General features: G+C 36.8%; 1 protein-coding gene across 1 annotated transcript; it reads right to left on the bottom strand.

Annotated features, from left to right (window-relative positions):
* Positions 1-10,461: 10,461 nt before the first annotated feature.
* Positions 10,462-14,974, bottom strand: LOC127934177 (protein YIF1B-like). Its single transcript, XM_052531386.1, has 8 exons — positions 14,806-14,974; positions 14,236-14,456; positions 13,994-14,098; positions 13,127-13,205; positions 12,940-12,997; positions 12,598-12,753; positions 12,081-12,174; positions 10,462-11,224 (listed from the first exon to the last, which is right to left on the bottom strand). The coding sequence occupies exons 1-8, from the start codon at positions 14,819-14,821 to the stop codon at positions 11,069-11,071; spliced, it is 885 nt and encodes a 294-aa protein (XP_052387346.1). The 5' UTR covers positions 14,822-14,974; the 3' UTR covers positions 10,462-11,068.
* Positions 14,975-15,414: the final 440 nt, after the last annotated feature.

The raw sequence follows: 15,414 nt of genomic DNA, 5'->3' as shown, positions 1-15,414 counted from the left end.
TGTGGCCGTGTTTGTGCGCGCGGGAAATATGCTGCGCATAATGAATAGAAAACAAGGGGAAACGCGCAGTCACATGCTCAAACAAGTGGAAAGCTCGGGCGCGCGCGCCGCAGTCTCATTTCCACAAGCGCTTGCACTCTCGTGGCGTCTGTCGTTGCCATGCAACCAACTGCGCTCTCCATGATAACAAGAAGGATCAGCAAAATATTAATTGATTTCTAGCCCTTGCGTTAACTTTATTACTAGATATATTTATAGATATATTTATGGAGATGAAAAATAATAAAGGCGTCCTGTACAGCTATGATCAGCTGTTCGGCCGAGCATTCAATGTTGTGACGCTGTAAGCTGATCAGTTGGTTCGTTGCTGCCGCGCTCTATCACTCGTACACCATAAAGAGCAAAATGTTTTTTAATGTTTCAGTTTCGTTATTACAACGACAATTTGGAAGCGGATAATTTCTTCACAAACAGGTCATTTTGACTCAAAATGTTAGAATGCTGCACCTACACTTGATAGTGTGAATAAGATCAGCGCAACGCAGACCGCTGCATTGACAGCGTGAAACATGGTCTGTCTACAGCAGCCAGGGCTCCGCCGTTTACTGTCTATGAGCTCAGCGCTGAGACAGAAAATGCCGGTCCAGCGCTGATTGAGGAATTAAATTCGAAAATAAAAGACAATTTGACTAGACAATTTGACATATTTTTTCTCGCATCTGTGAATTTATTTTTTAATCAATTGCTCTGAGATGAAGCAAATATATTTGTGCGGGAATTTCTCGCACTATAAAAGCTAACCTTGCGGGAATGGTTTAAATTATGCGCAATCCCCGCATTCCCGCACCGAAATTCAAGCCCTGGATATAATAATAAATTATTGCTTAATGCTCCTCGTACTCATTTAAAGTTAAAAGGGGATCAAGGCCTTTGCGGTTGCGATGCGTGGCTCTGGAATAGTCTTCCTCAGGAATTAATAGAGGTCTCCTCTTTAAAGTGAAGTGATTTTTGATTGTACAGCACTTTGGTCTGCAGGTGCAGTTGTAAAGTGCTCTATAAATAAAGTGAATGAATGAATCAATATATTTAGTATATATACAGTTAACAAGTTTAAGTATAGAGCTGAAATGACAATCAAGCTACTCTGACTCTGACTTTTACTAATGTTTAAATGCTTTATATGCATTTAGTTCATGTTAGTTAATGCATCAAGTGATGTTAACAAATTATAACTTATAAAATGTTACCTATTTTTAATGTGACAAAATTAATTAGCATAATAACCTGCTGCTCTTAAAGTAACAGATGCATCCTCAGCAAATGTGAACCGTTGCCCATAAAAGACAGTCAGTAAACATATTGCTAAGATCCCAGTGAGGGAATCAGTGACAAAAGGTCAAACATCTAGGTGTAAGTTAAATTTTGATCCCATTCTTCAGAAAACCAGGGCCGAGCTGAATCGCCGGCTTTCGAGGGATATAAAAGGAAGAGTTTTGTTGTGTAAATCTGAGGGTCTGTAGAGATTCGTTTATGCTACACCTCACTGAGTGTTTCTAAGGAGACGTGTAAAGCTGTTGCTAGTGCTTTGTTTAATTTTCCTTGGAGAAACAGAACACGTTTGTGACGAGTGCTGCGGGGCAGAGAGCTGTGGGAACAAAGAGAAACTTCCTGTTATAATAATAAGCTTCTGTTTCATAAACTTAATCTCTTAACCTTACCTTAGCCTACCTTTGGGGTCCTTGCTATATTCCAGTATGCCTCAGTTAGCTAGTTATACTGTAGATGGGGAGATGTTGTTTTAGGTTTACTGATGGGGTGCTGCTGTGTTTAATAATTGATGATGTTATGTTTTTTCAACACAATTTCACCATCCAGTACGACACATCAACCATAACTCCTTCACAAACAGCAAGCAATCGTGGAGTTATGATCAGCTGACATTGCTAAAACTGCAGATGTGCTTTATTCAACATCAAAAAGAGCAGGCCCTTTCTTTCAGAACATGCTGCACAGCTCCTTGTTCAAGTTATAAATATGATATGTTTTTTTTTTTTGGCAAACAAAGTTAAGTAATTAACTTTTTTTTTTAACCTGATAACTGTCGATCACGTTTTTGAAGATAGACTTGAATGTGCATGATACAAACCTAAATTTTTATATTTCATGACTGAAAACATTTTGTAACATGATTTTGATGTGCCATTTACATGGTAATGCAATGTCTGATTTTAAAATGGGTTTTGAAGGATAAATTTTGAGATTTTATGTTTTCAAGTGATATATAACTTCTGATGATTTCTAAAATGTGATCGAGAAAAAGGCAACGAGGAAGTATTTTTTTTAAACAAAGGTCAAAGCTCCTTTTGTAATGTAGATTTTTGAGGGTGCACTCTTGTCATAAATTGATCTATTACTTTTCCTACATAATTTTTAACAAAAAATATTGGTATAATATATATTTGGGAGTCTTAGACCTTTCCAACGATATATAGTTTGTCAAGATTAGATTAAATTTGATTGTAATATAGTATAGTCAACGTAGGTGTCCTGTATACGGGACGAGGTGACATTTAACAGGTTAAATCACAGATACTACCCATCGAAAAAAAAATAATATTGTTAAATAAAAAAATAAAAAAATAAATAAATTATTGGATTGAACTGTTCCTTAAAGTAAAGACTCTGATCAGCTTAATCTTCACCCAAGCACACGTTTGCCATTGGCCCAAACACCACACGTCCACCACACGTCCACCAGTCCTCCGTCTCCTAATGCGTGTGGTGTTCAAGTGAAGGATGAGCCTGTGAATAAAGTTCACCATCTTAACACTTATGTGATCGACTCTTATCTGGATCATCATGACATACAGCTGGGTGACCTGGTTTTGGTTTTGGTTGTGGTTGTGGTTTCCCTCTGAAGGCTATCTTCATAGCAAAAAAAAAAACAAAAAAAACATAATAATTATAATAATACAAGTTACATAAACACAAAATAAAAAAACAGGCAAACAATAATTAAGCAGTTAAAATGTTTTAAATTGCATGATAAAAAAAAGATTTTCTTTATGATAAAATCTTACTAAAGTCTCTATGTTCAAACACTATCCTCATTATTAAAGGGTAGGTTCAATGATTTTCAATCCATTTTGTTACAATGTTGGTAACATGTAAAATAACAATGTTTATTCTTTCTTCGAGATACCCAGTTTATTTTAAACACAGCATGTTTTTGTTGTTGTGTATATATATATATATATATATATATATATATATATAGCACATTTATCACAGTGCTGAACAAAGTCAAAGATAAACATAAAATAACCAAACAGATGATAAAGTAAAACAATGGATCATAGATAAAAATCAATTACAATGTCTGGGAATAAATATATGTTTTCAACTTCATTTTAAAAGAAAATGCAAGGTGGATGTCCAGTGACAAACAACATTTTTTTTTTTTTTTTTTTTTTTTTTTTTATTGAATTCTAAAATAGACAGGAAGCCACTGAAGAGAGTCTAAAATTGGTGTAATGTGATCTGTTTTCTTCGCCCTGGTCAACAGCAGCATTGTGTACCATCTGTAAGCGTGCAATGATTGACTGAAGTAGACCCAAATATAATGAAGTTCAACAATCAAGGCGGGAGGTAATAAAAGCATGCATGACTTTCTCCAGGTCATTAAAAGTTAAACATTATTTCAGACTCGAGATGATCAGTAACTGATAAAAAATGTTATTGACAACTGTATTAATGTGCTTAGATAAGCAAAGTTCAGAGTCCAGAATGACAACAAGGTTCCTGACCTGGGAGGAAACTGAGGAGAAATGCTTGCCAAGCTCATTTACATTTAAAAAGGGGCATATAGGTACACATAATTCAGAGAAAGAGTAAATATTGTTCATTTACAGATATTAGAGATGTTTCAATAATACGAGCAGGTCGAAAATCACCAAACTTACCACTATAGGCAATATAAGGATACTATTTGTCAGCTTTGTATGGCCATTTACAGTTGCCGTCATCTGAAGTCTTCACAGTTGATCCTGGATCCAAACTGAAGCTACTAACCTTGGGATGGGCATCCTGAGAAAGAAACAGGAAATCAAAAGAAAAAAGTTTAGCATAGCTGCTGTTCTATTATTTCAGAAAAAAAAAAAAAAAAAAATATATATATATATATATATATATATATATATATATATATTTCATCACATATAACTAGAGTGCAATGTTATCAGATGTGTTGTGTGAATACTTATCTTAAAAAATATGTATTTTAATCTAATTTAAACTAAGTGTGTCTAACCCCTAAACATTATCAGGAAGGCCATTTCAAAGTAAAATACCAAAAAGCTCTACTGTCTTTAGTGGACTGTGATAAATCCTTGATATTATCAACAGACCAGAAATTTGTGACCTCATTAGAGGCCAAGAACCTTGACTGCTGCTGACCCATTTGTGCTTATCTTGCCGTATATATCTGGTTTAATCACAAGAAGAAGGTGTGTCTCTCTATTTGAAGCTCAGGTACAAAATAGTTCTACGATTAAATCTTTTATTATACTTTCAACACACATTCCATGCAAATTAATTCCAGACACACACAAAAAAAAGAAAGAAAAAAAGATGATTTTAACCAGCTCTCTGTCTCTGAGGTTCTTAAAGCTTTGAGTTTTTTTTGCACCCATATAAGCCTGCAGGGCCTGATAAAATGGAACCGTTTAATTTAAGGTTAACATCTGATTTTATTGCTGAACCACTGTTATTTATTTAATAATTCTATATCCCATTGTGAAATCCCTGATATTTGGAAATCTGCTTTTATTCCTTCTCTTTTTAAAAGGGGCGGACCATTTGCAATTGAACAATTATAGACTAAAGATCTAAACTATGTGTTTTATCCAAGCTTTTGGAGAAATTATTTAATGAACAATTAAAATATTTTCTGGAAATAAATAATATTCTTCTTTTCAATCTGGATATAGAAAGCAGGATACAATTGTCACTGCTGCTTTAAAGGTGTTTAGTGGCATTATTGATGCCTTAGATTTATAAAAAAAAAAAAAAATGTTCAGCACTTTTTCTTGAAAACACAGTGTGTGCTTTTAAAAGACTGTACTTCATCTATTTTGTCACTTTCTGAAGGTGTCCCTCAGGGGTCTGTTTTAGGACCTATTTTATTTTCCTTCTATATAAATGATTTATGTAGTAATATTCCAAATGCAAAGTTCTATCTGCAGATGACACTGATATTTACTGCTGTGCTCTATCAGCTTCACAAGCACTTCACTATTTACAGACAACGTTTGATATTGTTCAGTTCCGTTTATCTCAGCTTAAACTGGTTTTAAACACAGATAAAACTAGTTTAATTTATTACTTTTTTTCAAATTCTAAGGTTGCACCAAGTAATCTTCCCGACATTATATCCTTCCAGGGAACACAAATTGAATATGTTGAAAGTTATAAGTACCTGGGCATTTTATTTTATAGTTAGTTAACATTTAAATTGCGGTTTTACTACATAAATAGATCTTTATTTTCTTTTAAAGCAAGGAAATATTTAGTATCTGCTACCTTCTTACCTCTTTTGGATTATGGTGATCTGCTGTACATGAATGCCCCAGCATATTACCTAAAAAAAAAAAAAAAAAAAAAAAAAACCTGATCATGTTTTTCATAGTGTTTTATGTTTTATTACTGGTTGTAGTTATCAAACACATAATTGTACTTTATATGATAAGGCTGAGTTACCATCGTGGTATACCAGAAAAAGTTTTAATTGGTATTGTTCTATGATGTAGTATGATGATAGTCTATTTGTGGTCTAACTCCATCTTATTTGACTCTGAGCTATTCTATATCAATGGTACCCTACAATCTTTGTTCAAACAATTTGTTATATTTTATAGTCCCCCGTGTTCGAACAGAGCTAGGGAAAAAGGGTTTTGGATATAATGCTACTTTGGCTTGGAATAATCTGCAAAGCATTCTAAGGCTGACCATGTTTGCAACATTACATGTATTTAAGCTACTTTTAACAAGCTGTGTATTTTATCCTTTGGCGATTTGTTGTTGTGATCTTTGACTTGTGTTTTGATGGAAACTTTTATATGTTATTCGTTGCTGCTTTCTTGTCCAGATCAATTTTGCAAAAGAGATTTTAATCTCAATGAGTTTTTAACTTGTTTTAAACCCTAAATAAAGAAATTAATATGTGCACATCTAACAACTTTAGACAGGTGCTAATTCACATTAAACACTCCACCTATCAATAAACAAAATTCAGCTCACTGCCACTAATGCTCTCAAAAAAAAAAAAAAAAAAAAAATCAATTTATTGATAAAGTGTTTCATGTGATCCCTTAGTTAATGTATTATTTTTCCTCATTGTTTGGGAAACAGACATGTATTTGAAAGAAGTCTCTTCTGCGAACTAATTTGATCTTAACGAAGTAAAAACATTAATATTGTGACATATTATTACAATTGGACACAACAGTTTTCTATATGAATATATTGTGAAATGTAATTTATTTCTGTGATCTAGGCTGAATTTTCATTACTTCAATCTCCAGTGTCACATGATCATTCAGAAATAATTCTAATATCATGATTTGCTGTTAAAGAAGCATTTCTGATTATTATCAATGTCTTATGATCAATTTTCTTTTGAATAAATGATGCACTTTTTAAAAACTGTTTATACGTTTAGGCCATCAGCACTGGAGGAGAAACAAAACCAGCAATTTGACACAGAGCAAACAATATTTAGTATTGTTCCAGGTTTATTAGAGGGAAATAAGTTATTGCAGAGGTAAAATGCAGATAAAAGAAATTAAAATATATAATAATAAAATAACATATGTGACCCTGGAGCACACACCAGTCAAACATAGCACATGTTTATTTATAGCAATATTACATTGTATGGGTCAAAATTATAGATATTTCTTTTATGATAAAATCATAAGGCTATGAAGTAAAGTTCATCCTTCATTAAGATATTTTGTAAATGTCCTACTGTAAATACAGATACATCTAAAAAAAAAAAAAATAAGTATTTTTCAGGTTCAGGTCAGGTGAGTTGGCTGGCCAATCATGCACCGTAATATCATGGTAATAACATCAAACTTAGAAGTGGTTTTGGCTCTGTGGGCAGGCGCTAAAGTCATGCTACAAAATTAAATCCATAAAGCTGGTCAGCAGATGGAAGCATAAAGTGCTCCAAAATCTCCTGGTAGATAGCTGCATTGACTTTGGACTTGATAAAACACAATGTAGACCAGCAGACATCACGGCTCCCAAATCATCGCTGACTTCAGAAACTTCACACTGGACTCTGGATTCTGTTCCACTTCTTGTGAAGCTCTCCCGAGTTCTTGAATCAGCTTTTCCTGACAATCTTCCCAAGGCTGTGGTCATCCCTGTTGCTTGTGCACCTCTTCCTATCACACCTTGTCCTTCCAGTCAACTTTCTATGAATATATTTCAATACAGTCCTCTGTGAACAGCCAGCTCTTTCAGCAATGACCTTCTGTGTCTTACCCTCTTTGTGGAGCGTGTTGATGATTGTCTTCTGGACAACTGTCAAGTCAGTAGTCTTTCCCGTTATTGTGATTGCATGTTCTAAACTAGCCCAAGAGGTAACCAGTATTTACACTCATAATTAATCAAACCTTATTTTTCTAACACTGTACATTACTGTAATTCCTCTATGCCCTGCCTCTCTTAAATGCATTGTTTATTACAAAGTCCTTCCTTCTGACAAGCACAGTCTGCTCTGATTGGCCAACTGACCCAGTGCATTGTTATTGCCCGAACACCGCAAGCATTCATTGGAAATGTTATGCCCCCTTCCAAGATTACAAGCTTCCTCTTTCAAAATAAATGTAAAGACCTTAGTTGTATCATCAGTTTAAGCCCAAAAGGAGAACAGAAAACAGAAGCTAAGTTTTGATGCCACACCAAAAAAAAAAAACAGCATGCTATTCTGATAGCATTAAAGTATAACATGGTAATGAATTTAACATGTATTCGAACTGTGTTGTTTTGTATTATAATAACCAAAGACAATCAGCACTTTGTGATAGCTAAAATGTTACTAAAGTGTAACCATTAGCCTAAATAATTTCTCGGTTACGCAACCCTCGTTCCATGAAGAAGGCAGCGGAGACGTCACGTTGGATGACCGACGAATTGGGATGTAGCTTTGATAGACCAATCTACTTCGAGTGTAAATTAAACGAGCCAATACACATTAGCATGCAATTATTGCATCAAGCTGATAAAAGGATGAGTATAAGAAGGCAGCAGATGCAATGCATACTAAGTTTTCGCTGAGGAGCCGAGTCGGTGACCTGGCAGCTCAGTGGTGGTACAGCACCTGTGGTGACAGGACGTGATGTCTCCGTTCCCTCCTTCAGAGTACGGTGGTTAGTATATGTAACCGAGACGTTCCCTTTCAGTTGGTCACTCTCTACCTTACGTCAGTTGATCGACAAATTACGATTTCTACCAAAGCGACATGGCTTCCAGTGCACTGTGCAAGCCACCTGTGCCACTTTTTGGTGTAGGCCAGGGCTTGCAACAAGAAGTTCCATTCACCATTGTCGAAGAACTACCCACTCAGTGAGATTGGATAACACCGGGAAAACGTACCCATTCCACTTGGAGCCCCATCCTTCCTGAAGGAGGTCTCGGGGGCAAATACATATATGAACATCCATTTAGGTGCATATGGAATATTGGAGGTGTTGTAACCTTTTTGGAAATGGCTGCTGGGGAAACAAGGGCTCTGAGGCTATACTGTAGACTTTACACATATGGAATGCACTTAGTTCTCACATATGGAACCCTGCCTTCTACCGGTTCTCAAGGATTCAGTAAGTTAAGGCCTGGTGCTGGACGCAAAAACCAAACTTTGTCGGCATCCCTATATAGACCAGACACAGCCTCTTTTGGTGCTCCTGGACCGCCATAGTGGACATTGCACAACTCAGAGACTCTGCAGTGACCTTCGTCGCTCATAGCGTGAGGTCAGTAGCAGTATGGATTTCTCTGAGAACTTCTGGGTTATGACCACCCTTGTGCAGGTCCTTCAGTACCTTGGCCTTGTGCACCTGCAGTAATGCCGTAGTGTGTAAGGCTGAGGCAGCTTCTCCACAGGCCGTATAAGCACCGCCGGACAGGCCAGACAACTACCTACAGACTCCGGAGGGGAGGCACGGTTTGCCCTGCCACCTCAGCCGACTCTTCCCCATAGAGCCCGAGGGTTTGTTCCCACTCGTGTTACTGCTTGAAATAGTCCTCGTCTTGCAGCTGCCAGGACGAACACTATATCGTGGCAGAAGCAACAGAGCTCCACCGCTCTGGAGGAAATACAGCCTGGTTCGTAGCTCCGAGATGATCATCTTCCCACAATGGGAACATGACTCATCTGTGAATACCATGTCAGTGTGTTTAATACCCAGACACATGAGGCAGCAATTGTGATCATCAATCTCAGCCAGGTGACGACCGCATCCAGAAATGCACGGGTGAAACGTCATCTTTACAAAGACGCACCCATGTAAGCATCATACTGCCAACACCAAAAGCTTCCAAGAGTGAGTAAACTTGTAGTCACTTGAAGACACTGGATTGAGCAAAAAGATGTTGGCTCATTTAGTTTACCCTCTAAGTAGATTGGTTTTAGTTAACTGATATCGCAATTTGTCGGTCATCCAACGTGACATCGAGAGTACCAACTGAAAGGGAACAAACATAAAGCATATGGGTCTGATATCTGATATTGCGTCAAGTCCTGACACAGTTTTGCTAAGAGATTATACTGTTTAGTCTGTGGCGCGATGTGATTTTAACAGATATCTGAATACTGACAAAGCACTCTGGGAATGTCCCTGTGCCATGAATAAAAACATAGTCCTCTGAAAAATGTTGTGCAGTTTTAAAGTCTTACCTGTTGTTCCGTTTTCTTTCAGTTTTAAAGCAATATCTTTGCTCAGTTTAGCAAGATAAAAATCCACAAACATAGACACAATTCCACATTACTTTTCATACAGCAGTGTTAATCCTTTACCAAACTAATGACATTATTAATAAAATGTTGCAAAGAAAGAAATTATTTCAAAATGTACTTTTTTTTTTTTATATATAATTTGCAAACATTTACCGACTTAAAATGGATGTCCTTCTTCACCTCTTTCTCGTCTTGGTCTTCACTTACAGTAACATAATGCTAATATTAGTTTTACAAACCCTTGTGCTGCTGTGATGCAACATTATAAGGCAGATTTCTGCATTTTTCACAAAGTATTAAACGGAGTTGGTAGATTAGTGCGATAATATGCTTAAACTGATTACAACAACATATTATATCCACTATTATTTATTATTAAAATAACTTATATAATAGCAACTCACAGTAATATTACAAACTAGCCTTGCATTCAAAACTTTTGGGAACATCCGTTTATTTTGTATACAAATTATGAAAGAGTAAAACTGTAATTGACCCTGAAATGTGAGGTAATTTGATAAAAACAAAAACAAAAACGAGTCATGAAAGCCGTCTAACCTTAAGACTGTATCTTTATCTGTCTGTTAGCATGCCAACATGGACGAAGCGCTTTACTGTTTTAAAAGAAATCAACGTGCAAACACCACAGACATCATATGAAGCCAGTTTCATCGGTTTGGGGCCGTCTAAAAGTCACATTCATGGCAGGAGAGGAGACTGATGTTTCTCAAGCCACAGCATCTAGACAACGGCCTTCGATTGCAAACATAATCATAGTTTTAAATAAAAAAAAAAAGAATACAATACAATTACACTGTACATTATACAAATCAAAAGCCAACAGAAGCTCCTAGAAATGTACAAACCAAAGACATACAAAAGAACGCTGGGCAATTACAGTTCAGGTAACTGGTACTGTGCTGTGAGGCTGCACAATGTGTGTCCATTGGTTTATTACGTGTGTGTGCAAATAGGCTCATGTCTCTACAGTCGTTTGTGGCTGCTTGAAACAATACAGCTGCTCCTCTACGTCATCAGCGGCTCTTATCTGACCAGATGGAAGGTCAGCCAGTACATGAAGACGGGCTGCGCTGCAGCGATGGCCATGGTCAGGTACATTCGCAGCTGGTTTTTGGCTCCTCGCACTAACCGACCCTCTGCAGCCGCTTCAGACAGGATCTTTAACCGCATTGTGCGAATCTGGAACAGAAAGAAGCTGCTTCACATCTCGAGATCAGATCCTAAATGAGAGTCAAACTGAAATCTGCTGTACTATTTAGACACTCAAACATGTGCTGGAATGCTAAGTTAATATTCAATACATGTGCGGCTGCAGTCAATATTGTGCAATGTCATTAAAATGCAAAGAACTGTAATAGTGTGCAATACTACAATGCAAAATGTTTTCTATGTAAATATATTGTTCAAATGTAATTTATTTCTGTGGTGTGCAGCTGTATTTTCAGCATCATTTCTCGTCTTCAGTGTCACATGATCTTCAGAAATCACTTTAATACGCTGATTTGCAGCTCAAGAAACATTTCTGATTATTATCAATGTTGAAAACAGCTGCGCTGCACAATATATATATATATATATATATATTTTTTTTTTTTTTTTGTGGAAACCGCAATGCATTCTTTTTTATCAGGATTCTTTGATGAATAGAAAAAGCTCTTTTGTAACATTATATATGTATTTACTATCACTTTTGACCAACTGCATGCATGCTTGATGGAAAAAGTGTAACTTCATTTAAAATATTATTATTAATAATTATTATTATTATTTTGGAAATGTCTCTACTTTAACCAGGCTGTTCCGCAGTTTATTTTTTTTTCACACACACACACACACACATATATATATAAATAATAATAAAGAGAGATCCATAAACAGCTAATTCTTTGAGCATTTGTAGTGTGTGATGCACAGTCAAATCACGGAGTTTGAATAAAACAACGCTTGCATGTCCACTGGCAGTATGAACAGCCAAATGAAGATCAGATTTGATATTTGCTATGAAATGGACAGCTCTGTATCTCTTAATACGCACCGTAAAAACAAATATAGAGACACAGCACCAGAGAAGCGAGAGGTAATACCCCGTCCGGCCGAACAGAAGTCCTGCTAACACTCCCAAAAACATCCTGAGAAAACAAACACACCAAGAACTCACACAGATGTCTTGGATTTGAAGATAATAGACATTGTATGAAATTAATTTCTCAAACATTCAACGTCTATAAGCTTTTTCCAGGCAGGGACTTGGTTTGAATACCTTTAAAACCAGACAACTAACAATTAATGCAGTTTAGAGTAAACTAGGATTACTGTAAGACTGCTATGAAATTATACAGTGATTTAACATTGGAAATGGATTATGAATGAAACTATAGTAATATTTGAATGACTAGAATAGTCATAAATAACACATAGCACTTTATTTTTGGTTAACAAATAAAATAACATCTAAAAGACTGCTCAATAGCACCACCTACAGAATCAGTTTGAACATGGCGTATTCAAGAATTCTGATGTTGCCGTAAAAAGCAAATATCTAATAGCCTTACCCCACGTATTTGTATCCAGAAAAGGCCACCAGGTCGATGGTGGTGAGGTCAGTGTTAACCGCCACCAGATACAGACTGAGAAGAACAGCCAAAACCTCAATGATGAGCCACACCAGCGCCGAGCTGGCCTGAATGCCCAAGATCTCCGGAGAAAACCTGCAAACAAGAACATCAGACAAAACAGCAAAAACAGAGAACAGTAAGGTCAAGAGCAGTCAGGGCAATTGCAGGAAGTCTCAGCATTTCCCCTTCTCCTCTGAAACTCATGCATCATTCACAGAGCCAAAGGAGCTCAAGGGCAGATATTTCCCAGCTAGAATAAGGCTGTGTGATGAATCTTACCGGTTCTGTGTGCCCAGAGCCAGTCCTGCTACCAGGATATACGTAATGAAGCCCATCACTGCGGAGTCAGAACCAGACAAACACATGTGCATGCATGTAATAAACATCTCCACGACTGCACGCTTTCCCATCGATATGCAATAACAGCATTTTTAAACTGTGCAAAGCATATGGTTTGGAGTCGTACCGGGGATGTAGAGATCGGGGGCGTTGATATCAAAGCGCGGGGCGACTGGAGTGTCCTGCTGATAACTCACCTCCCAGTTCTACAGAGAGCAGGACATCACACAGACATTCATTCACAAATCAATCCGTCAAAAAGAGTTCATATGACTTATACGCAGCATTTTCTGAGATTGAGAGAATGTGGTCACAATAGTCTTCAGAACCTCTCCTTTTTGAGTTCCAGGACAGAAAACAAATGAAGGGTTTGAAACATAAAAGATGATTTGTATCAATACCATTGCAAACACAAAGTCAGCATCATAATCCACAGAATTTGAAATCACTATGTAAAACATTTTCATGTGACACAAGACAAAAAAATCTAAAATACATTCAGGTGACACATAAAAAACTTTTTTTCTGGCACTATTATAAAAATACAATATTTAGTCAAAGGAACTTGACATGAGAGATACACTGCTGCTCAAAAAGTTTAAGAGCAGAAGGATTTGTAATTTTTTATTTGATCAGAAATACAGAAAAAAGCAATATTGTGAAATATAATTGCAATTTATAATAATGGTTTTCCATTTTAATATAGTCTCAAATATAATTTATTTCTGTGATGCTCCGCTGTATTTTCTCCAGTCTTCAGTGTCACATGATCTTCAGAAATGAATTTAATATGATGATATCTTATAAATGTTGAAAACAGTTCTGACCCACTTCATATTTTTTTTTAGAACCGGTGATATTTTTTACAGAACTATTTGTTGAATTAAAAGTCAAAAAGAGCAGCTTTAAATCTATAAAACAAAGTGATAATAATAGAGACTTGTTAGAAAAGATTTCCATTGTGTTGTGCACCAGTCTGTAAGTGTGCTCTTACGTCATGCATGTAGGGAAACACCAGCAGCCCGAGCTTCTTGCTCACATATACGGTGTCCACTGCAAAATAATACTTCAGCTTGGAGATGGGGATGAACCGATCCAGCTATGAATCAAAAGACAAACAAGTCATTTAATAACATAGTTCACCGAAATACAGAATCAAGCCTGCGGCTCTGGAGAAACAACCCAGACGTGCTCTTCTGCACCACAACAAACACAACGGTGTGGAGCCTGACGTACGTTCTTGTCCATCATCTCTTTGCCGTGCGAGGCCAGGCTGCTGCCGTAGACCAAGGCCAGGTTAGACATGGGGTCCGAGAGCAAAGCCTGTCCCGGACACACATCAGGGCCGTTCCCCACACCGCTGGGCTCGTGTCTGTTCCCTCCAGCGCTAGTGTCCTCGAATAACAGACCAGGGTCCCTGGGGTCCATCAGGGGCCCTCGCATCCTGACCTCCGGCTCTAAAACACAAGAATCACATCATAACTCAGATATCATCCGGATCACTGTAGCAGACAGACATCATCTCTTTTGATGATTTCCGCTAATCTGAGGGATGACGTCATGTTCTGATCTACTAAACGTGTGTAAACAAGCTAATAACTGCGACGGTAGAAAGAGAAAACAGAGCAGGAATAAATACACGTTTAATTCTGTGAGCACACACGCTTGTTTAATAACCAGACAAGCACACAACCGACCACATCATATTCAGCTGATTATGAAATATGCGTCTTTATATGACAAATGAGATCAAGTCATTCGCTCGCTGTTAAAGCTAATACAATCAAGTAACGTTACGTGACTTACGCTGTCTGAACTCCATCTCTTCCCCCAAAAATGTGTCTTTATTTAAATGATTAGGTTACAAAAAAACATATATAGGTATTTATCAGCACATTCAGCCGTCTAACCGAGGAGCTGCCGGTAATGAAACTAAAATTAGCAGAGAGGAAGCGCGAGCTTGTAACTGACGTCACTTCCGGGTCACGAGCACGGCTTGGAAGATTTTCTTCATTTGGCAGAAATGTCTAAGAACACAATATTACACATACAACCTGTTATATCGTGCTGTTGTTGTTCTTTATTTTGTTATGTTAAACGATGCATGCTGTCATTTTATTTCAGCCGTTACTAAGACTTGTCTTTGATATTTGCCGTGTGTTACAATCATAGACTGTATATTTTTCTAAAAATAAAATAAAAGATATTTATTTATTTATTTTTATAAAACTGTATCAGTAATGGGAAAGCTAGTGTTAAAACCATCAGTCATGCTGTCCCTCCTTATTTAATTATTTAATAAAATCACACATGAGCTCAGATTTATATATTATATATATATGTTGCTAATTTCCCTCAAAATGGTTCTGTGAGTGATTGCAGTCAGAATTGTTTAATCAAATTTAGCATTCTTAG

Source organism: Carassius gibelio, chromosome A18, assembly GCF_023724105.1.
Source record: "Carassius gibelio isolate Cgi1373 ecotype wild population from Czech Republic chromosome A18, carGib1.2-hapl.c, whole genome shotgun sequence".
Lineage (NCBI taxonomy): Eukaryota > Metazoa > Chordata > Actinopteri > Cypriniformes > Cyprinidae > Carassius > Carassius gibelio.
The sequence above is the reverse complement of the archived record's forward strand: the minus strand, read 5'-3'. Positions and strand labels throughout refer to the sequence as shown.